This window comes from Phodopus roborovskii, unplaced genomic scaffold (assembly GCF_943737965.1).
Source record: "Phodopus roborovskii unplaced genomic scaffold, PHOROB, whole genome shotgun sequence".
NCBI classification, from domain to species: Eukaryota; Metazoa; Chordata; class Mammalia; order Rodentia; family Cricetidae; genus Phodopus; species Phodopus roborovskii.
In genome coordinates, this window is record NW_026126469.1 from 15,739,475 (window position 1) to 15,763,678 (window position 24,204).

At 37.7% G+C, this 24,204-nt stretch overlaps 1 protein-coding gene across 3 annotated transcripts in view; it reads right to left on the reverse strand.

The window, feature by feature from the left end:
• Atp13a3 (ATPase 13A3) overlaps positions 1 to 24,204 on the reverse strand; it is an 81,291-nt gene that overhangs the window by 18,050 nt on the left and 39,037 nt on the right. For all 3 annotated transcript variants that reach the window (XM_051191279.1, XM_051191280.1, XM_051191278.1), the window contains 16 exons: positions 22,945 to 23,006; positions 20,054 to 20,204; positions 17,231 to 17,347; positions 16,444 to 16,461; positions 16,190 to 16,343; positions 15,977 to 16,097; positions 13,549 to 13,673; positions 12,707 to 12,882; positions 11,656 to 11,778; positions 11,493 to 11,572; positions 10,238 to 10,280; positions 10,035 to 10,144; positions 9,219 to 9,315; positions 8,278 to 8,350; positions 5,692 to 5,860; positions 4,110 to 4,297 (listed from right to left, as the gene is read on the reverse strand). In XM_051191279.1, the coding sequence (XP_051047236.1) occupies positions 4,110 to 4,297; positions 5,692 to 5,860; positions 8,278 to 8,350; positions 9,219 to 9,315; positions 10,035 to 10,144; positions 10,238 to 10,280; positions 11,493 to 11,572; positions 11,656 to 11,778; positions 12,707 to 12,882; positions 13,549 to 13,673; positions 15,977 to 16,097; positions 16,190 to 16,343; positions 16,444 to 16,461; positions 17,231 to 17,347; positions 20,054 to 20,204; positions 22,945 to 23,006 (1,807 nt within the window). The remainder of the gene's footprint in view (positions 1 to 4,109; positions 4,298 to 5,691; positions 5,861 to 8,277; positions 8,351 to 9,218; positions 9,316 to 10,034; positions 10,145 to 10,237; positions 10,281 to 11,492; positions 11,573 to 11,655; positions 11,779 to 12,706; positions 12,883 to 13,548; positions 13,674 to 15,976; positions 16,098 to 16,189; positions 16,344 to 16,443; positions 16,462 to 17,230; positions 17,348 to 20,053; positions 20,205 to 22,944; positions 23,007 to 24,204) is intronic.

A 24,204-nucleotide genomic window follows, 5' to 3' on the forward strand; every position in this document is an offset into this window, starting at 1 on the left:
AAGCACATGCTGTTATATCCTACAGTATAAGACATTCTGCATCCCCACTTTAGAGTCCATTTGCTTCAAACTTAAATGTATGTCAGAGAATGGTAACACATACTTTAATCCTAGCATTCCAGATACAGCAACTCTGAGTTCCAGGCCAGCTAGGAATATATAGGGAGACCCTGATCAAGTGATTCCCCTGCCCCAATTCCACATTTATAAACAGAAATGCAATATTCTACTGCACAAGCACAACTAAATTAACACATATCTGAAAAGTTACTATGGTAAAGAAAGTGCTTGGTTAGAATCACACAAATACAAACAGATAAAATGGGGAGAAAAGGAGAGAACTAAAAGAAGTAGTCACAGGCAGGTATGATGGCACAGACCTGGAAAATAGAGGTAGGAAGAATGGAGTTTGAGGTCAGCCTCACCTGCAAGATGAGATCTACCTCAGGAGAATAATGAATCAGAATGGATGGATTGATGGATGAAGTTTCAATTCAATAGACATCACCCATATTACTTTTAAAATCTTACAGCATTTAACAACTATGTTCCTGATAAATACATTCCTCAGTTAAGAAACTTGTTAGATTTACCTAAACATGTTTTTAAAAATTGCCAACCCCAGATCTAACTTCTAAAAATCTGCCAAGATTCCCATGAGAGGGAAAAAAAGTTATCTTCACTAGCCTGGAGACAAAAAAGCTACTAGGAGCTGGGTGATGCTTGGCATTGAGCACTTGTTGCTCTTCCAGAAGATATAAGTTCTGTTCCCAACACCCACATCTGGTAGCTCACAACTGCATGTAACTCTAGCTCCAGAGAATCTAATGTCCTTTTCTGGCCTCTGTGAGCACTGTATATAGGTACAGGAAGATAACAGAGAGAGACATTCATATATAAAAGTAAGTCTTAAGTACTATTCAAAAAAGGTAGATGTTGCATGTATGTATGTAAGAACACACAAAACTTTTAAAAATCATTTCAGACTTCAAAGAATACAAAAAGTATTCAGTCGAGGGAGGTAGGAATGTCTACTAACTTAACTCTCAGTTTCAGTTTCTGGGTCCTCTTAGGGATTGTAAGTGGGCATTTAGCAACCTTGTTAAATTGCAAATGATCTTCACTAGAGACAAATGTCAGAGGAAGTTACATGTTGCTGATGGGGGGTGGGGAACAGCAAAGTGGTTAAGTTAAAAACTGAGTTCAAAGTTAAATCACTTTGCCTAATATTGTTGTAAGGTATTTTTTAAAAGTAGATATCTTTTTTATTATTTGGGTTTCTGAGACAGGGTTTCTCTGTATTGCTTTGGAGGTTGCCCTGGAACTAACTCTGTAGACCAGATTGGCTTCAAACTCAGAGAGATCCTCTTGCCTCTGACTCCCGAGTGCAGGGATTAAAGGTGTGAGCAAGAACGTCCGGCTTAAAAAAAAAGTAGGTATTTTTAAATATTCAAAAATGTAAAATAAAGATCAAGCCATGGAACATTCATGTAATCCCAGTACTGAGGAGGTGGAACGGGAAGAGCAAAACTTCTAGATAATGAGTACCAGGACAGCCTGGGCTAGACCCTGTTAGAAACAAACAAAATATAGTCAGTTTGGTGGCACATGTCTACAATCCCAAGATTTAGGAGACTGGAACAGGACACCACCAGTTAAAGGCCCAAAAGCCTGGGGTTGCCTAGATTGGACAGCAAGACACTGTTTCAATGTTCTCCAAAAGAAAAATGGTATGTAAAATCAAGTAATCATGTCCCAGCTTACTGTAACACACATCTTTTTGACAGAAAAGGATTTCCTGTCTTTAGAGTCTCAAAATAGTACAGAAAGCACACACACACACACACACACACACACACGCACACACCCTATGGTTTGTATACAAAACACACTTCTCTTGCTTCTTAGTCCTGTTTCTTTCTCAAACAGTAACTACCACCTTCTGACTTAGCTAACTATCTCTTCTCCTTTCCCCAGTTATCCTATTTTGTAGGGCTAAATTAGACTATTCCCACCAATTAAGGTGGGAACAAGAAAAATATAGACAGACTTTGAACAGGAGATGCCAACAGTTTAATATTAACATCTCCACAAAGACAGGGGATGGACTCTACAAATAAAAACCTACAAGGACCAAACAACAACTGTGACAGAAGCTGAAAGTGTCTGACATAGTGGTTCACACCTATAATACCACAACCTGGGTAGTGGAAGATTAGAAGTTCAATGACCCCCCCCCATCTCAAACAAAGAAATGTAGTGAGAAGTGACAGTTAAGAGTTAAGTGTACATCATCATGGAACTTGAAATAGAAGCATGACCAAACACAATAGTGAACATATAACTGTACTAAGTTTGAAAATGCGTAGCTAGACTGAAAGTAGGTTTAATTTTAAAGTGAAAATAAATCAGAGAGGGAATACCATTCAGGAGAGTATTCCTCTGCCACCAAGGCTGACATTAATAACAGCAACAAACAGAACCTCAAAGTAAGTGTATAATATATTATATTGATTAGATCTAGAGAGCAATTCAATAGACCTAGCAAAGAATTATTCCAAGAATTCCAATGGCAACACAGGTCATTGACAGGAAAATGGGTAAAAGAAAACTAGCAGAATACATTCCATTGTATAAGCTTACAGAAAATAATGCAGTTTTATGACTCTGCTGAAATATTTTGAAACATTTAAAAGAAATCCGTGACATTGTCAACAATAAAGTGGTTATCATTTATCCACAACAATTGGAAGTTAAATGAGGAGATAAATTTGAAGTTTTCCAAGTCATGTTACAGATGTACTTTGGGGGCTGGCAACTCTCTTTGCTTGAAGTGACTCAATCTAGCAATGTGATATAAATAGGGTAGACTATATTTCCTTAGATCAATACAGTTAATTTTCCTAATGGGGAAACAACACCTGAGAGCCAATTTTCTTTATAACTAAAAAGAAAAACAATAAAAGGAAAACTATTCACTGTCTCTGGACAGTGAACTGCACCTGCAATCTTAGTATTCAAGAGAATGAGGCAGGGCAATTAAAGAAAGCTGGCTCAACAAAGCTGTCCTTTACCCTCCACATACAATACTAATTAAAAAAAAAAAAAAAAAAAAAAAGGAAAGGGCTGGGGATACAGGCTCAGATGAAAGAATGGTTTATACAGCATGCATTACACCCCAAGTAGGACCCCTAATGCTATATAAACTGGGTGTGGTAGCAAAAACCTGCAACCCTAGCACTCAAGAAGGGGAAGCAGGACAATCAGAAGCTCAACCTAACCTCAGTTATGAAAGCTGAAGTAGACAAGACCTTACCTTAAAAACAAACAACAAACACAAATAGTGAAAAGAGTTCAATGGTATAGTACCTACCTAGCTTGTCCCTAGTTCTAAGCCCTTAATATTACCTCCACTCCTTTCCTCTAAACAAACTACTACCCAAAAGATTCACCTGTTAGTACATGAACTTTAGTTTTTATAATTTAAAGTTATATAAAAAAGAAAGGTCCTGTTGAAGCACTTTTGCAGTGGGAAGCAAAAGTGATTAAAAATTAGGAATTTAGCTGGGCAGTGGTGGTGCTCACCTTTAATCCCAGCACTTGGGAGGAAGAGGCACTCTGACTCTCAAATGAGTCAGAGGCCAGCCTGGTCTACAAATTGAGTTCCAGGACAGCCAGGGCTATTATGTTACACAGAGAAACCCTGTCTTGAAAAACCAAAAGTAATTTCAGAGACACTGACCACAACAGTGTGAGTAGAGAAACAGGCAGATGGTACTGTATACAATATCCCAAAGGAAAGCATACCCACTGTCTGCCCGAGAACATTCTATAGGTTCCTGCTTCCAAGTCAGAACTCACTCACTCACTCACCCACCTATCCACCCACCCACCCATCCACCCACCGAAAAGGGCCCAAAGTAACAGGATAAGAAAACCAGTTGTCATTTTAATTTTTAAACTCAGAAGTAGGAATGCTTGTGAAAGTGAGAACAAGACAGTAAACATTCAGAGCATAGACATCTTCTCTATGAAGGATTTACCAGTTAAAATTCTGTATTTAACTCTCTTTAATTTTGGTTTTTAAGACAGGGTCATGTCACACTTACAATTCTTGTAGCAAGGCTGCCTGAATGGTTTTCCTTTTGAAAAGGCAACTGCCACTGTGAGGTACTGGAAACTGGAGATAAAAAACACTGTGGTATTTTCATAATTTTGTATTTTACACGTATCAAGTTCAGTTCCATTGTACAAATGTGACGAGTTCCAACATGCGCTTCTTGTGGTATTACAAACACTGGAACACACAAAGATCCTATTAGGAACACGGCAGCACAGCATTTCCCCAAGAGGCCAGTGTTATTTTAGATGCCTTAAATAACTACAATACAAAGATGATGCTACAACAGCAGCAACACAGATACAAGTGAACATTTTTCTTTCCCTTTAGGTACATAATCCAGTCAGTTAAAATTATAATCAACATTTTTCTTTTTCATTTTTGCATGGTGAATGTAAACAGGTCACAGTCCTATCCTTACTTAGTGCTACCACTTTCAGCACTGCCCATGCTAGCTAGAGTACAGTAACTTATTTAATAGATTTGAAGCCACTTCTTCACCTGGGACTCACACTTTTCTGGGTTCTGCTGTAAGGACTAAGCAGAAAGAACTGTGTTGACTGATGCCTGGTGGAGCACTGCCAAGAATAATCTTCAGTGTTTTCTAGTTATAGCTTACCATCCTTGTATACTGTTGGGCATACACAATTAGTAATGTTACTGCAACTAACACAGCTAAAATGTTAAAGCCCTGTAAATGGATTCTGGAAAGGTTCAAGACAATCTTGCCCATCCTTTTTCATAGGCAATGCCTATATACTTAAATAAAACAGTAACCTTTTTTAATTTTCTAAAAATTTTAATGGTAACTGCAATAAAGCAAATTATTTTTATTCACATTTATTAAGTCATCACAGTCTGTGAACAGCAAAGCACTTCACAAACAAACACCTAATATCCTTTTCAGAAATTTAAAAATAAATACAGTGTTTCTTCAACTTAGGGTAGCAAAACTGCAAGTATGACACAATGCCTCTTGGACATTGATGCTAATTTAATCATTTTACAGATAAGCAAGTCTTGGAGGCAAATTCATCATGTGATTCTAAGTTCACATCTAGATAATGAGAAAACTGTGCCTGTCGACTTTCTGCTATGGCCTTTGTATGGCCCCCTCTAAAGTCTATACTCAAATTTAATCCCAACTGAGACACTAAAAGCAGAGAATGAATGATTAGGGCTTTGCCCCTGTGAGTAGATTAATTCATTCATGCAATAACAGATGAATGGGGCATATCTGAATAGGTCTGATATGAAACCCAGTTTAAGTAGATCTTTCATTGTGTGATGTCTGGTACTGCCAAGGAAACACCACCATCCCCCCCCCCCAAAAAAAAAAAAAAAAAAAAAAAAAAAGTAATTTCTCATCTAGGATGTAAAATAAATCTCTTCTTAATAACCTGGTCTGTGGTACAGACTAACAGAACATGAAGATATCCTCTCCTAAAGACAAATGTTACCATGACAACAAGTATTTAAAAGCAAGCTGCATGCAAATTCTATGCACATTTCAAGACTCATCTTTTTATATTCATCTCACACAAATTTTTATGATGGGCTGACCAACTTACTCAGAGTATGGATCACACACTTTATACTGCTTGACCCAGAAAAAACCCAGCGACTGAAATCCAATGCTGATGATGATCTGAGACAAGACGGAGAAGAGGAGTGCCCCAGATATAAGGCCCGAAGGTGGTCTCTGTGCCACAAGTTCTTTCCAGGCAGGATTTAAGCTCACTATATTTGAAAGGAAAGAACAAAAAGTTTTTGTCTAAATTCCCCACTATGAAAGACATAATAAAATTCACTTAGAAATAAAACTTTTAGCCAGATGGTGGCAGCCCTCGCCTTTAATCCCACCACTCGGGAGGCAGAGGCAGGAGAATCTCTAAGTTCGAAACCAGCCTGGTCTATAACAGCCAAAAACAAACCAAAAAAAAAAAAAAAAAAAAAAAAAAAGAAGAAAACTTCTAAAATTCTGGTTTTTGTCTATTAAACATTTACTTAATAAGTTTCTAAACACTAAAGTTAGATGTCATCTATACAAGAAAACAATTTATGATTATTTCAAAATGCCTCCAGTAAGTTTTACCTTTCTGTTGAAAATTATGTGAAATACTAGTACCAGTAAAAATAATAGTAACTGTAAGCCAATGTGGTAGTCCACACCTGTAATCCCAGAACAGTGATGAGACAGGATGACAAGTGCAAGGCCTGCCATGCCTTATCATGCTATGTCATAACATAACATAAAAATGCATAAGGAAAACCCAATTAAATGTTTTCCCTTTAAAGAAATTACTAGCAATGTTTAAAGTAATAAAATAGAATAGTAACAAATTGGTTCAACTGGTAACACATGGGCTTTACCACTTTCTCTTCTATTACGATCAGTGTATTTGGTTTTATGTTGCAGTCTTTGATCCACTTGGACTTCAGATTTCTGCAGGGAGGTATTTATTTGCATTCTTTTACATGCAGATATCTAGTTTAACCAAAACCATTTGTTGACGATGCTTTCTTTATTATAGTCAGTGTTTCTGACTTCTTTAGCAAAAAGGTGTCCTTAGGTAAGCGAACATTTATCTGGGCCTTTGATTTAATTCCATTCATCAAGCATGTCTGTTTTTATGCCAATCCCATGGAATTTTTATTAGTATAGCTCTGTAGTATAACTTGCAATCAGGGATGGTGATATCTCAAACAATTCCTTTCTGTTCAGGATTGTTTTGGCTATCCTGGCTTTTTTTTTTTTTTTTTTTTTTTTTTGTTCTTCCATATGAAATTAAGAACTAACCTTTCAAAGTCTGTAAAGAACTGTGTTGGCATTTTGATAGAGACTGAGTTGAAACTGTATTTACTCTTGGGCATATGCCCAAAGCATGTTCCATCCTATCTACCACAAGGAGACTTGATCAAATATGTTCATTGTGGCTTTACTCACAATAACCAGAAACTGGAAACAACCTAGATGTCCCTCAACTGAATAAAGAGAATGGGGTACATTTACACAATGGAGTATTACTCAGAGCTTTAAAAAAAAAAAAAAAAGACAACATGAAAGTTGCAGGCAAATGAATGGGGGGGAGGGGGGGAGGATCCTGAGTAAGGTGTCCCAGATCCAGAAAGACAAATACAGTTTGTATTAAAGTGGATATTAGCTGTTAAGTAAACGATAATCAAAGCTATAATCCACAGATCCAGAGAGGTCAGGTAAAGAGAGATATAAAAGGAAGGAAGTATGGATCTCCCTAGGAGGGAGAAATGGAACAGAAATGAGGGGCGGGAGATATGGGAGCCAGAGTGGTCAGGTGTAGAGGGAGGGTGAGGGCGGGGAGAGAAAGCTGGAATTGGACAGCCTTTAAGGGGGGTATGGAATCCTAGTGCAGTTGAAATTTCCTGGAATCTATTGAGTGAACCTAGTGAGGACTGCTAGTAATGGGGTATATGAAGTCTGAATTTTGGTAGCCAGGCAAGACTGAGTTACATTCAGTTGAGTTGTTGGTACCAGATCCTCTACATGTTATGGCTGTTAGCGTGTTAGCGTAGCATTTTGTGGAATTCCTAAGAGGTGGAATTCTTCTGCCTGCTTGAGAATCTTTTACTCCTACTGGGTTGCCTTGTCTTATTCTATCTTATTTTGTCTTGTTTGGGGGTTGTCTTTTGGAAGCCTGCTCTTTTCTGAAAAGGAAACAGAAAGGGGCCAGATATAGAGGAGAGAGGGGAGTAGGGGAGAGGGGAACTGTTTGGGACATATTGTATGAAAGAAGAATTTGTTTTCAATTAAAAAAAAAAAAAAAAACCTGATTGTTAGAGTGAGATAATGAATGCATCAAGGATCAAATATATATAATGGCTAACTGAGCAAGAAGGGGAAGGTGAACAGTTAGTATTTTGGCCCCTATGGTATAAATAAATCATTCTGAAGGGGGAAAAAGAAAAAGATACAAAAACTAGAAAAACTAGTTAAAATTTATGAGCCAGGATTATAACTCACTTTCAGCCTAGAAAACAGATTGGGCAAAATACAAATAGCCAGTAATAAGAAGACTGGAGTAGGATAAGCTAGTTACAATGGCTGATACAGATTTACCAAAATTTAGTAATTTGAAATTTTCATGCTTTGAAATCAAGAAAATTAGCAAAATACTTACTTGTAAATACCACTACCAAAATGATTGCCAGATCGATGAAGAGAAACTGAAAGTCTCCCAGGTTACTCAAGATCTACAAAAGCAATTGTGAAAGTTCGACACCTTCAAAATGATACTTGAACCTTCTTAAAAACTGAAATACATTTGCCTTTGAAATTAATCAACAATAATATCATCTGTATAACTCTGAGTGAATGCTAGTATAAAAGGTTTGACTTCAAAATTTGACAAAGCATTTTTAATTTTGACAAGAAATTTTTACTCAAAATATTCAACATTCTAATACTTGGCATTCTCAAATGTCAGTATCTTTAAGTTTCTTAATACTTTAATTCTTCCCTCTGATTTTAAAATAGTAACAAGGGAATGTTCACAAAGATTCACAAACCATTAGGATTACAGTGTCATTACTAGGAAATCTGCAGGGAGATCATGCAGACCATAATCTAATAGAGTGACCTATAGCAACTCTGTTGGCAGTCTCCTCCAAGTACATAAAGCTCTATCAACGGTTTCTGAAATGTTTTTTCTGCAAATACACAGCACAGTTAAATACAACTGTGACTAACATAGATGGCATACATCTTTATTCCTAACATAATAGCAGTAGAAAAATCAAGACTTCTAAGACACTCCTCAACCACATAATGAATTTGAGGCTAACCTACAAACATGAAATCCTGTCCAAAACAAGCAAAGCCGATCTGTATTACAGACTAAAAAGAACAAAGTCACCATTTCTTCTCCACAAAGCTGTAGCCATGGGTGCAAGTTGCAGGTTTTAACACACATCCCAAATCAATGACACTACTATTCAACATTATTTCAAGGTAATTTTATACATATTATATACGTTTCATTTTTAATCAATGTGTTTAAAATGGACAACAGTATCTTTGGTGTCTGACTATGGAACATGTCTGGGTGGTGTTGGTACTCACAGAATACAGAAGAGTAACACTGAAGTATTGTATGATGCTGTATAAGGCCATAAATTTAAACACACAGAAAGATGTCATTAAAGCAGCACGGCCTTCCCTGTGAACAGAAATGTTGGCATGTGATCAATAGCACCTTAAAATCTTGTCCTTCTGAACATAATTTCATCATGACAGATGAACATCAAAATTCAAAACTACAACAAAGTTCTTTGATACCAAAAGAATTATGCCACAACACAAAATCATCAATCTGTTACTAATGAGTTATAGGTCAAATGCACTGCTGAACATTAAAACAAGTTTATATTGTTCTTCATAATTTACCCTATTATACTTTAAGCACAATCTAGAACAAAATTACAAAACTTTGAGCCAGGAATACTAGCTTTCACATCTGTATTCATAGTCATTGGGGAGACTGGAAGATGAAACAAGTTCAAGGCCATCCAGGCTACATAGTGAATTCCTGGCCAGTCTAGTCTGTGCTACAAAGTGGGTGTGTGCATGGTGGTGGGTGGGGAGCTGGGGGGATGGTTCAGCAGTTAGGAGCACTGGCTTAGAGGATCTGGCATAAGATTCACAGCACCCACATGGCAACTCAAAACTACCCATAATAAGTTCTTGGGTTCAGATGATCTTTTCTGGTTTCCTTGGATATCAAGCACACACGTGGCACACATACTTACATGCAGGCCAAACATATTTTATTAAGGTCTCTTTGAAGAAAAAAAAAAAAAAAAAAAAAAAAAAAAGAAGGAAAAAGGAAAAGGGAGGGAGGGGAGAAGGAAGGGAGGGAAGGATTCCAATTTTCATTACCTGATTAGGTTTGGCACGCAGGAAATACTAGGTGTTTTAGAAGTAAAAGGAGATGCCACGGAAGCTTCAAGCTCAGACAAGGAAATACCACCATGGGCCCTCTTCAAAGCCTAATTGTTTCAAGAATTCTGATTAAATTTAGTGAATATTTCAACTCAGGCTAAAGAACAAACTACAAAATAAATCACAAAAACGTTACTTACGCCACAATCATTTGCACCATCACCGCACATCCCAACAAAGTAACTAGGAAAAAAAAATTTTTTCTTAAGATTTTATTACAAATCACAGCTGGGCGTTGGTGACTCACGCTTTTAGTCCCAACACTCAGAAGGCAGAGGCAGGTGGATCTCTGTGAGTCTGGTCTACAGAGCTAGTTCCAGGACAACCTCCAAAGCTACACAGAGAAACCCTGGGGGTGGGGGAGTATTGTTACTGTTGGAAACCAGCAGTCTGCTGACCCCAGCCCCTGACGATGGACAGGAAGTTCATGGCCATGTCACCTGTTACCTGGCTGCGCAGGGGAATCAGTTACATGTGCACAAGTTTCCCTTTTAAAGCAAGGCTCTCCCCCTTTCCCCCCTCCTTGCTCTTCCACTCTTCCTCTCTCTCTTTTGCGCTCTCTCCTGCTTTAGGTTGGCCACCAGCTACCCCGCTTTCTCTCCTCTCACACTCAATAAACTCCAAAAATTGAAACAAAAGAACAATTACAATTCACATAGTTGATTCTCCAGCAGTCACAAAGAGCTAACAGCTCAATGAGTTTTCACACTAGATGAACACACTACAGCTCAATGAGTTTTCACACTAGATGAACACAGACAGGGCGTTCTGACACACACTGGGCTGAGACGGAAACTTATCTCTGTCTATACGTGGACATATGATTTCCTTATGTGGAGCACAAAGTTTCAACTTGTATACTTTTGAACACAGTTTTTGTGTTATGAGTAAAGATTTATTTCTCCCTTACAAACTTCAAACATTACTAGTTACTAGAATTGCAGAGCCATGAACCAAGAGCATTTCTATGAATCTATAAACCCAGAGCTTGGGAGTTCAAGGCTAGCTAAGGCACTGTGCTCAAAACAAAGCAAAATCAAATTATAAAGTCTCCTTTCAATATACATCCACACATATACACACAAGTAGCACTGACTGGACTGAGTAGGCTCAAAAAAGGAAGAAAGAACACATTAACTTTTCTATCTGTTATATTTCCTATCTGTTATAAAAGGTGTTTCAGATTTTGAGTTTTTGAGTTTCAGATTTTGGAATGTTTGCTTAAAATTCTACTGTGACTTCAGAATTTGAAGTTCATTTCAGATTTCTGATGTTAGGATTAATGATGCTCAGCTTATACATAAGAAGTATTACTATTCTGAATTTGAAAATGAAATTAAAATTCATGAGAGAAAAAAAAAACCCAACAAACCTTAAAAATCCATGAATACTTACTCCACATTCTGCAATGCTTCTACCAATTGGGTCTTCTGATCTGGTGCCATTCTAGCAAACACAGTGCCATGTAACATCAACTAGAAAATATTCAAATTTTTTAAAAATAAATATGCTGTTTACAGTTAGCTCATGAAAACATCCATAAATACATAGTACTTACCTTAGGAACAAGATCTTGAAAATGTTCCAGTATCACTGAAAATGACTTTCCATTCATTGCAAAATGATATCGAGTAGACTGAAGATCTTCTAAACTATCATGGGCAAGTTTAATTGGAATAGCCTAAATATGAAACAATCAGACAATATTCAGGCAGCCATACCAAGAAATAAAGTTCTATGTTCAATATATTTATTCCAAGATTGAATTATCTTACATTATATATTATATACATCACTAAAATCTTAGCATTTGCAGGGGGTGGGGGTGAGGGTGGGGGTGGGAGTGGATGTGCGCACCTTTTCTCCAAGCACCCTGGAGGTAGAGGCAGGTGATCTCTGAGTTAGTTCAAGGCCAGTCTGATCTACAGAGCAAGTTCCAGGACAGCCAGGGCTACATAGAGAAATACTGTCTCAAAAAAGTACAAAACCAGTAACAGAAAACAAAACAAAAACAACAAAAAAACCCAAAACCTTACCATTTACTAAAGAAGAAAAAAAAAAAAAATCAACATTAAGGTTACCTATAATATTTATTAAGAAAAAAAGAAAGTTAAGACCAAATACCAGAGCTGGCTGGCAGTAGGCCAGTAGTCCTGGCACTAAAGAGGTGAAGGCAAGATTTGCTTCACTTTGAAGTGATCTGAGAACTTTTTTTTGTTCTTATTTGATTTTGTTTTTCCAGGCAGGGTTTCTCTGTGTAGCTTTGGCTGTCCTGGAACTCACTCTGTAGACCAGGCCTAACTCAGAGATCCACTGCCTCTCTGGGATTCAGAGTATGACAGCACCCTAGAACTGCATTTTTATGGACTGTCTGCATTATTTACTGCTGATTATGGCTAAAAATGGTTATTTGGGATTCTTACACTTTGAAACTGCAGTTCTCAGTTGTGACTAAACATCAAATTTAAACAGATGTTAGTGATGCCTCTAGTTTCACTTAGATTTTTTTTTTTTGTTGTTGTTGTTAATATTGGGTTTTCCTGTACCATCTTTTTCTTTTCCAGACTAAAGTCAAATGAACAAACTAAGAAAGACAATATAAATATTACCTCTGAGTCAATTGCTGATGGTTCATTACACTGTGTCAGGGAGTCTGCATAATGCCAAGTGATCTTGGCAACTTTCCCATCCTTTGGAGGTAATGCTTCAGCAATAATAACTTTATCCTGAGGTAGAATCATTCCACAGTCTCTGGCTACAGAGACAGCCGTCAACATGTTGTCACCTAATTTTCCAAAATATTTTAAATACATTAGGTTGAAAAGGAACCGTGGGTATATGGAATTATACTAGGCATCTACTACAGTGCCTATGGCTGTCAGAAGAGACCAAGGATGAGGAGGCCCCAAGGTGACCCAGCTGGAAAAGGTGCTCTGCTGCTAATCCCGACAACCTCAATAAAGTCTCAACTTTCACATGGAAGGAGAATGGAAATCTGCAAGCTATTCTCTTGGCTTCTACATATATATACACATATAATACAGAATGGTAGTATAATTTTAAAAATTCTAATCTACGTCTAACAAACACTTGCTAGCCATTTTCTTTGCATATGTCAACACTATATAAACAATCCCCAAAATGAACAAGGCATGCACTTATTCCTCAGGAATTTTATATTACAGCACAAGAAACATTTTTAGATAATTCACATAAGGCAATTTACAACAAGTGGTATAGGAAACCAAACAAAAAGAGAATAAAAATCTTTCAGTTTCTCCTTCACTACTATACTATATTTTCTATAAACAAATTTTGTTAGAAATCGAAGGGAGAATTAGTTATTATCTTGGGATAGGACAATACATGGTAGAGCCACTAAATAATGTGCTTTTACAACTGACCATCCTTCCATATCACACAACTTGAGTTCCTGTACAGTCATGCTCACCTGTGACCATGACAGTTCGAATGTTGGCTTTGTGCAAATCTTCAAGTACTGCAGGGGTTTCCTGCTTTAATTTGTTCTGCATTATAATCAATCCCATAAAATCCATGTTGTTTTCAATGGCATCTCTGAAGAAAAAGAATACACAATGGTTTAGTTTGGACAAAAGGTTGACAGAGAAGTCTAAAATACCAAAATCTAAACTATCCTTAAATTATAAAGTAAAACACTAACATGCTGGCTTAACATGTACCAGTTCACTATCTCCAAAAAATGTAACCCTCAAAAAATAATTTCTAAATAATGTTTTAGTATATTGAAATAAAAACTAACCTCACATGAAATACAAAGATTATCTGGAAATGTCTATCTTTGTAAACATTAATCAGTTCTGGCACTAAGGCATACTCATGTCCAAAAGTGTAAAAGCACAAATCTTTGTCCCATATGACATACAGCCTAATTTAAATGCTAAGGGAGGAGGGCACACCAGGAGCTATTCCAGAAGTACATTAGATACACCTATGATAGATTCATTAAGCCTTAATTCTACAAAGGCCTATAAAATACAATCCTTTATCGTAGCAATATGATAAAAATAACAGATGAAATCTACTCAGTGCACAGATGTATCTTTTAGAATAGTGATATACAAGAGTTATCAGAATGTTACTCCTTGTAATTGAGTGTCTACTATGCACCAGCAATATTCAAGTCCCCAGGTCAACCATTGAGACATTTCTCTAAGAGATGTTTGTAAAAACATTCTTTCAGCACTATCACAGTGACAAAGTCCGTTGGATGACATATAGTTATGAGTGTGTCTTGACGACTAAGTCTCAAACTATCAAAACTGGGAAAGAAAGCCTTAAGTTACCAACTAAAATTTGAGATGTGAAGTCATCAAGTGATTAATCAACAACAGGGATGGAGTATAGCTCAGCCAGGAAAGTGCTTGCCATGAAAGCATAAAGATCTGTTCTGGATTCCCAGCAGACATGTGAAAAGGCAGGCTTGATAGTACACACCTGTAATCCTGGTGTTGGGGAAGCAGAGACAGAAGGACCCTGAAGCTTGCTAGCCAGTTAGTATTGGTGAATTGGTGAGTTCCAGGGTTAGTTAGAGACTGTCTCAAAGATCAAACTGGAAAGCAATAGAGGAAATGCCTACCACTGACCTCTGAACTACAAACACGGAGACCCAAACACACAAACAACATGGGCAAACTCAACAATAAAGATACCTGGGTACTTAACTATGAAATCTAAACCTTCTTAAATAATGAATTTATAACAAATGATAAAGACACTGCAGAGGAAGGGGGGTGTGTGGCTTGAAATCTGACTATTCAAAACACAGTTAAAACAATGTGAAATTACTAGGTTAGTAGCACTGACCAGTTTTCTACTGGGCTCTCAATTCTAGGATCAGCTGATTTCTTAAGATCTTATGAATGCCAAATGTCATGGATATCTTGCACTCTAATGAACTGCACAAGTCTAAAATGTAAAGATTTAAATAATAAGAGAATAGTAAAAATCTATTACTATAAAGCAAAACACAGAGACAGTCTAAAGGAAGAAAACAGGCAAATTTAACAGGGAGGGATAGGTACTTTGATCAAAAGAAACATCTATTCAAGGAAACAGAAAACTCTGAATATGGCAGACAAGAACTCTAGGTGACTGAAAGATGTCAGTAAAGTAATTCAACAAAGGATAGAAACAAACAAGAGAAGAGAAAGAAGGTATGACTCATGATACTCATTGGACAAATTTGTATTTGGTTCTCATTGGGTAGTTTTAAGGAAACTAAACAGTAGAGTCCTTTATTGCTCCTAGAACATGTCTAGCATACAGTAAAAATCTGCTTAACAGGTGGAGGCTCAGTGGTTTAGAGCACTTTTGAAAGGGGACTCAAATTCAGTTTCCAGCAACTACATCGGGTAGCTTACAAATGTCTGAAACTCTTGCTCAAGGGGCTCACTCAACTCACTTCTGGCATCCATAGGCACTATAATCACATGCACAAATACATACCTGTAACTTAAAATCAAAATAAAAAACAATTGGATAAGAATTTCACTTCCATACAAAACAATTATAAACAAACACAAGCAAAAAATGTATGTAGAGTGGGGCGTGGTAGCACATGACTTAATCCCAGTAAATTCTGGGATAGCCAGGACTACACAGAAATCAACTAGAAAAGCAAACAAACAAACAAACAAACAAACAAAAGGGTCAATATAGAATGAAAGTGGAAAAAAAGTAAATCAAAGTTTATTTCCAACACCTAAAACAAAGCTACCATATATACATTCCATACATTCAACCTTCAATAAATATATAATTGAATGCCATTACTGTACATGACTTATAGGAATATAAGGATGCATTATGGGAACTATAGGAAAGCCACTCAGCCTTACCTACTAATATGCTGTACTTTATGCCATGTCAGTTTTGACTCCAATTTTCTATGTGCAAGAGCAATTACACGGAAGCCTTGTTTGGTATAATCTTCTAAAACTTTCTCAAAATCAACTGGAACTTTTAAAAATAAGAGGAAATTTAATTTTAGAATTGCTACTGTAAGATCCTATAAGCATCAGAGTTTACCCAGAGCCTAGTTATTTGCTTACCTGTTTCAGGTTTACAAAGACTGGCAATGACCTCAGGGGCTCCTTTCATGTAGGCATCCATTTTCTTGTCACCTAGTACCCTTGCAACCACACTCATCCGTTGTAAAGCAGAAGAAAATGGGAACTGTCGAACAATTCCTATCTCATAAATAGCCTATTTTAATTTAAAAAAAATGCACAAAGGTTTTACTGTTCTTTAAGAATAAAAGCAAATGTACTTATCTAAGAAGAAGAAGAAAGCATTCTTCACTTACTGGAAGTTCAAACAGCTCCTAAAAACAAGAGAATAAAGTACAGATTAATATACACCAGCTGGAAAAATAAAGTCCACAAAAAACATTTAAGAAATAACAAACAACCGAGTACTTAAGTCAGAACCCAAGAGTCACTCTACAACACCTCCCATGAAAATGGAATGCTGTCAGTGCAGCTTTATGGTATGACCACCTGGGTAGAATGCCTATGGCCTAGGCTTCAATACCTAGCACAGGAGAGAGGGGATAAGATGGGACACCCATTTTCAAATATTCTGGAATCACAAAAATACTTACACATTAAATGAATGAAAGAACATTGGAAAATTCATTTAAGAGTAAAACTAAAAATACCTTTTTATGAATTCTTTTTATGCCAATTCTAGGGATACAAATGCATACTAAAAAGATTAACTATCACATGTGTAAGTGCCAAAGGACAGAAAGGCACTGAGAATTAAATTTCAACATTTATAGAGAATGCCTGTAGCACACCAGGGATAGCCTTTCAGATATTCTCAGTGACAACACCTGTACCTGCCAGGGAGGGTGCCAGGGAGGGTGTCATACACCTATAATCCCAGCACTTGGGAGGCAAAGGCAGGCAGAACTCTGTGAGTACGAGGTCCACTAAGGGAGTTCCAGGAGAGCTTGCAAAGCTACAAATAAACCCTGTCTTGGAAAAAAACAAAATCAAAAAAAACCACCTGTATCTATCTACATGGGATAAGATACCTGACTGCCTCTCCTAGAGATACTTCTCTAGATGATGATGGTGACATCATACCATTTCTTGGTTTCCTGCAGCTGTGGATTCAGGAAGCAGCTGTTTGGAAGGACGAACCACAGTGGGCATAATCCGGTTATGAAGTGCTGTTTCTTCTTCAGTTGCTTCTTCCAAAATCTAAAAGGGAAACATTCCACATAATCACAAAATTCTATACTCGTTGCATTTTAAGTGAGCCATTAAAAAAGAAAGAAAGAAAAAAGGCAATGTTATTAACATAACATAAAAAGCCACACAGATACCTGGTGACTTTTGGATGAGGGTAGAAAGAACCTGGAAGTAGAATAAAGAACAAATGTGAAGCCTGCTGTCCTTCAGAATGAGCTGGAGGAACATGGCTGTTACTTTCTAAGTATCTTTAGCCTATAATACCAGGATTTCCTTTCTGTCAACAAATGATGCAGGTGTGTATGTGTTTACAGGTATACACTTGTAATCCCAATACTAAATAATACCTTAGCAAAAGAATCAAAGTTTAATGCTAGCCTAGGCTACATATTGAGCCTGAGATCAATCTGGACTACTTGAGAGTTTGTCACAAATTTACAAAGATTTTTAGATACAGTTAGTGGAACTACTAAGCAGAAAATAGGCTGTACTAGCTAGTAAGTGACTTTAGAGCCATACCATGAAATCATAAACAGTTAAGCTACTATTACAGTCATAACCTCTTGATTTTCATCTTTTTAGAAATTATTATATGTGTATGGGTATTTTACCCACAAATATATTATCTGTGCACAATGTTTGTACCTCATGCCAATAAAGGCAAGGAGAGGGCATAGGATCCCTGGGACTGGAGTTACAGACAATTCTAAACTGCCATGTGGTACTGGGTATTGAACCTAATATTCTGAAAAAGAATCCAGTGCTCTTAAGCACTGAACCATCTCTCCAGCTCTCAACTTTACTTAAAAACATTTTTTTTTTCTGGGTAAGATGACCCAGGGATTGAAGATGCTTGCTCTGCAGACCTGATTATTTGCTTTTGATCTTGAGAGTCCCATAGTTGAAGAAGAAAACCAAACACACACAACAACAATATTATGTAAGGGGGGAGGGAGGGAGGAGAGGGGTTGTTTTGTTTTTAAAAAAGCCCACCAACTTCTAAGAGGCCAGGGTTGAAGCTCAGCGGCAGATTATGTGCCTAGCATGAACATGCCATCAGGCCAGACACAAGCTCAAGCAAAAGTCTGTATTAAATACAACTGAGCTAATTTGACTCAGTAACTAGAGGAATCCATCAATGAAACACACAATGAAAACTTTTAAACAATTAAATCTACACAATTCCACAAGACACTTTCCCATATCTGACCATCTCAGAAATTAGGATGTATCTTACTATCCCATGATTAGTTTTAAGTCAAGTTTAAGAAAAGGGAACCACAACCAAGAAAATGCTCCAACCAGACTAGCCTGTGGGGCATTTTCTTGATTAAGGATTGATTTGGGTAGGAGGACCTATCTCCTATAGACGGTGCTACCCCTAGGCAGGGTCCTGGGTAATATGAGAAAGAAAACTGAAGCCAAATGTAGTGGCACACACTTAATCCCAGCGCTACTAGGTAAACAGAGGGAGGTGGATCTCTGTGAATTTAAAGTCAGGATGGTCTGTGTGAGTTTCAGGACAGCCAGGGCTATGTAGAGACACCCTGTCTCAAAAAAACAACAAAACAAAACAAACAAACAAAAACAGGCTGAGCAAGCCTTGGGGCACAAGCCAGTAAGCAGTACTCTTCAATGGCCTCTGCTTCAGTCCCAGACTCCAAACTTCTGGTTTTGAATTCCTACACCAACTTCTTTAAATGATGGATGCCATGTGGAACTCTAAGCTCAGATAAACTCTATCCTCCCTAAGCTGCCTTTTGTCATGGTATTTACCACAACCACAGAAACCCTAACCAAAACAGAAATGAGTACCAGGCTACAGGATATTGCTATGACAGGCCTGACCATTTTTTGGAGAGAATTGTGGAAGGACTTTGGAGATTTGAGCTAGAAAAGGCACTGAGGGCTCAGCTCAGTGAGTGGTGAGGGTCTGTCTTGTGAAGATTCAAAGGGAAGAAATGATTCTATCAGGGCCATTTATGCAATATTTTTTTAATGAAGACTCTGTGGTTCTGGTCATCTGGAGCTGAAGAATTGGCTGTGATTAAAAAACATCAGATTAAATGGGTAGTGGTGGAGCATGCCTTCAGCACTCAGGAGGCAGGCAGATTTCTGTGAGTTTGAGGATGGCCTGATCTACAAAGTGAGTTTCAGAACAGCCAGATCTGTTACACAGAGAAATCCTGTCTCAAAAAAACCAAAACCAAAACAAAACAAGACCAGAACCACTAAAGTAAAAACTTTGCTGGGATAGCTGATGCTAGTCAGCTGGGACTGAGGAATTTAAGCAGTGATTATAAAAGACACTAGAATCACTAAGGTGAAATCTTCAGGGACTACTTCCTTAGGGCCAGCACATGGTACAGTCCAGGCTGGGCAAGGCTGCATCTCATGCTGATACCCCACATTGATAATGTGTTAGAATCATGTAGGTGATACTTGTTTGGAAGGCATGAAGGGGGTCAGGAAGAGCAGCTGAGGCTTGGCATTGTGTTAGAGCTGAAGTCTTGTAGGAGAGGCAGGGAGAATCCACGGGTAAAAACATACAACCTAGCACCACAAAAACAGAGTGTAAAGGCCCTAGACAGTACTCAGGAGGTAAAAGCAGGAGGATATCCTCAGCTATACAGCTGTGCTTAAGATGCGCCTACAATACACACACACACACGCACGCACGCACGCGCATTTCAAAAACAAAAAGGTAAAACTTACCCATCCAATGGCTTCAAACATTTTCAAATCAAGTGGATCACCAGAAAGAATGCCTTCAATTTTTGTAAGTGAATGACAAGTAGCCATGCAAGCAACAAATTGAGATTTTACCAACATCTCACTGCAAACATTGTCTTCTGGCGAAAGAAATCTAAACAGAGAATAAACACTGAATTAGGTTTGCAAATCTCTAGACTCAACCAACATTCTAACATACCTTTTCAGGTTTGTAATTAAAAAAAAAATCATCAAACTAGGCCTGGTGGAGGAGATGACTTGTAATCCCAGCACTTGGGAACTAGAGACAGGAAACCAAAGCATTCAAGATCAAAGTGAAAATTACAACAAAATACATGAGACCCAATCTGTAAATAAAAATTTTATGCTAGGTGCAGTGGTACAGGCACAGAAGAGGCAGGGGCCAAAAGGTCAAGAGTTCAGTCCACACAATGAATTCAGACAAGAGTAGGACAGCACTGCTGTCTTAAAACACAACAGAGTAGCTTGGCAGCAAAGAGTTAGACTCTCAGCATGAACAAACACCCCTACCATGAAAAAACAAAAAAAAATAAACCCCACAAAAATAAAACAGAACAAAACAAAAAAGTAAGAACACATGTAAGCTGTATATGTTTACTATATACCAGAAACTGTTTTCTGACTGTTATAAACCCACTCATTTCATTTGCTTTAATTTGTTTACCCCAGACTCTGGATATTGAAGTCACTTACATAAATGTGAGGCAGAGGATCTAACCCTGAACTATATCTCCTGCCCAGGAAGGCATTATTATCCCCACTCTAGAAAAGGCAACTAGAATAGTGGCCAAGCAGTTTTCTGTAAGTTACACAGCCCACTGTTAACAGAGCAAGGACAGAATTAGATTTAATTCCTATGCAAAAATATCTGAATTGCTTTATATTTGAGTATTTGCTACTGCCTGTTCCAATTCATAAAAGAGTAAAGCTTATTTGGGGACATGAATACCACCAGTGCATTTGGCCAAGCAAAAATCACAATCTCTCTACATGGCAGCATTCATAAACTCAGCCACAGGTATATTATATAAATATCCCACTAATGATGACCCTTTAATTTTAAAACTAGGAAACAATTCAAAGAGTCAGCACACATCAATAAAGACAGAATTCCCTAAATCTGAAATAATAAAATGACAATTTGAAAAAAAATGTCCAAAAGGGGCATTTTAAAATCAGAAAGGATGGAGAAATAGCTAAGAATGCTTATTCTTTTTTATCTCCAACACTCATTAAAAAAAAAGTTGCCCATGCCTACAACCCCAGCATTAGGGAGTTAAGACAGGTGGATCCTAAGAGAGGGATGAGCAGTCAACCTAGCTAAAATGATGATCTTCTGATTCAGTTAGAGATCATGTCTCAGGCAGTAGGGTAAGAAGGAATAGAAGAAAACACTCTGTGTTCTGCTCTTTGCATATGCACAGCTAGGACATGCACACTTGAACACTCACACATGCACCAAACACACAAAATTACTTGTCTCAGAAAAAGAACACAACATGGAAAAGAAAAAGAACTGGAAAGAAACAAATGAACATTCACTAAGGATTCCAGGGTGGAAAGAAAACAAGCCACACAGGAAAAGGAAAAAAAGAAGAGAAAGAGGTTAAAATGCACCAGGAGTTGTAAAACTATGAATCTGTGGCGAATGTAGATCAATAGTAGAGTGCTGGACTAGTATGCACAAGGCCTTAAGTTAATCCCTATAAAAGATTTAAAAAGCAGCAAAATGAGATTCCAGCTTATACCCAGTCAGAATGGCTATCAGCAACAAAACAATCAATGATAGTGAAGATGTGGGGAGAGGAAAATTCATGTATTCTTTATTGGTGGGATATAAACTTGTTCAGCTACTATGAAAATCAGTATGAAGGTTCATCAAAAAACTAACAGAATTACCACAAAGCCCAGCTGTAACACTCTTGGATATATACACGAAGGATTTTAAGACTATGGATATCCAACATATCACAGAAATCTGTAACTTTCAGAACAGGTGTGGCAACCCATGCCTTTGATCCCAACAGAGGCAGTAGGGTCTCTGAGTTAAATAAAGATCAGCCTGGTTTACATAGTGAGTTCCAGAACAGCCAGGTCCGTCCACACAATCAGAAAAACACTTTTAACATACATGTATGTTGACGTATTAGTCACAACAGCTAAGAAATGGAACCACCCACATGTCCATCAATATGTGAGTGGATAAAAAAAAAAGTTCTACAGATAAAACTTTATTCAAAGAAAACTCACATTTATAATAAAATGGATAGAACAGGAAATCATTATATTAAGTGAAATAAGCCAGACTCAGCAAGACAAATCACACTTTTCTCTCATATGAGGTATCAAGATTTAAAATTGTGTGTTTTGGGGGAGGGGGAAGGTGATTGTGTGCGTGTGCGTATAAAAGATATGAAACTAGAAAGAGAAACATGAGAGGGGAGGAAGAGCTTTTAAATGGAAAAAAGAGGGCAATGTCATACATGTGACATGAAAGCAGGTGAGACGGAGAGAAGAAGGAAACACGTATGGAGAGATAGTGTCAGGGGGAGCAATGGGGCAGAAGGATAAATCAGAACAAAGCAAAATACATATGAATGATAAAAAAAAAAAAAAAGCCATGCTAACTGAAAAACAGTTAAAGACAGCTCAGCTTCGAGTAAAGGTGCTTGCCCCACAAACATGATGAGCCACCATGACTGACAACCTGAGCCTTAGTTCCAGCCCCACATGCTGAAGACAAGAACCCACTCCTACAAGTTGTACTCTCTGACTACATGCCCACTCCTGTCTACACATACAAACCATAAAGTTTAAAAGGTATCTGAAACATATATCTAGCTAATATTTACCGGGTATTTTCCACTCGCTGAATTCCCCACAGATCTAAACCATCTTCAGTAAGAGTTCCAGTCTAAAATAAAAAAAAAAGTACACATGCACAAAGTAAGGACAACACCTCACAAAAAGGAAAATACAATGCTAAGACTCAAATCAATAACAACTATGATACATATACACAATGGAAAGGCAGGAGCTTGTAACTGCCAAAGAAACTGCAGACCAGTACTTGCACTATAACTCCTTCAAGTACAAGAAGGCACCTACTTGCATTAACTACATTTACTCATGTTCTGACACTATAAACAAAATGTACCAATTAACCTACCTACCTATCAACAAGCAGCACCTGTTGATGTAATGGTAGGATTGCATAGATTAGCGGACAAGGAGCCAAGAAGAAAATTTAAACACCAAAATAAAGCTAATAGTTAAACCCAGGCTTTAAAAAAAAAAAAAAAAAAAAAAAAAAAAGACTGGTTTTCTTCAACAAAATGGTTGAGGACTCAGTAAAATCATAGACATTAAAATACATATATTTATGAGTAATTTTTTAAAATCACAGAAGTACATATTCACAGAGGCTATTTTATTACATTAGAATTACCTAAAAATACAAAAGACCATATAATTTTTTACTTATTACCACTACATCTTGAGTTTTAAATTTTTAAAATTAATTTTTTTTATGAGTATGGGCATTTTGCCTGCATATACATCTATCTGTTCATCCTGTGCATGCCCGGTGCCCCTGGGGGCCAGAAGAGGGCACCAAATCCCTTGGAACTGAAGTCATGGAAGGTTGAGATACCATGTGGGTGTTCAAATTCAGGTTCTCTGGTCCTCTCTGCAACAACAGTCTCTTAAATACTGGGCATCATCATCTCTCCACACCCATCTATCTTAAATTGTATTACTAGCAGATGTTGAGGCAGAGTCCATGTTGCCCAGATGGCCTAGAATCTTGGGCTCAAGCTATCATCCTGCCCCACTTTCCCAGATGCTAGCACTACAAGCATACATATCCTTGAAAAAGGTGTGTGTATGGAAGGGGAGAGGGGAGGTACTGGAGATGGCTCACTGGGTTAAGAATAAGGGCTGCTCCCATAAGACTTGGGTTCACTTTCCTGGCACCTACAAGGTGGCTAGACAAGGGGCTCTCTTCTAGCCTGTGGACACTGTTATATAGACAAAGATGTAGGCTAAATACCCATGCAGAAATGATGGGCAAAGGGGCCAGGTATGGTGGTGCATGCCTTTAATCCCAGCAA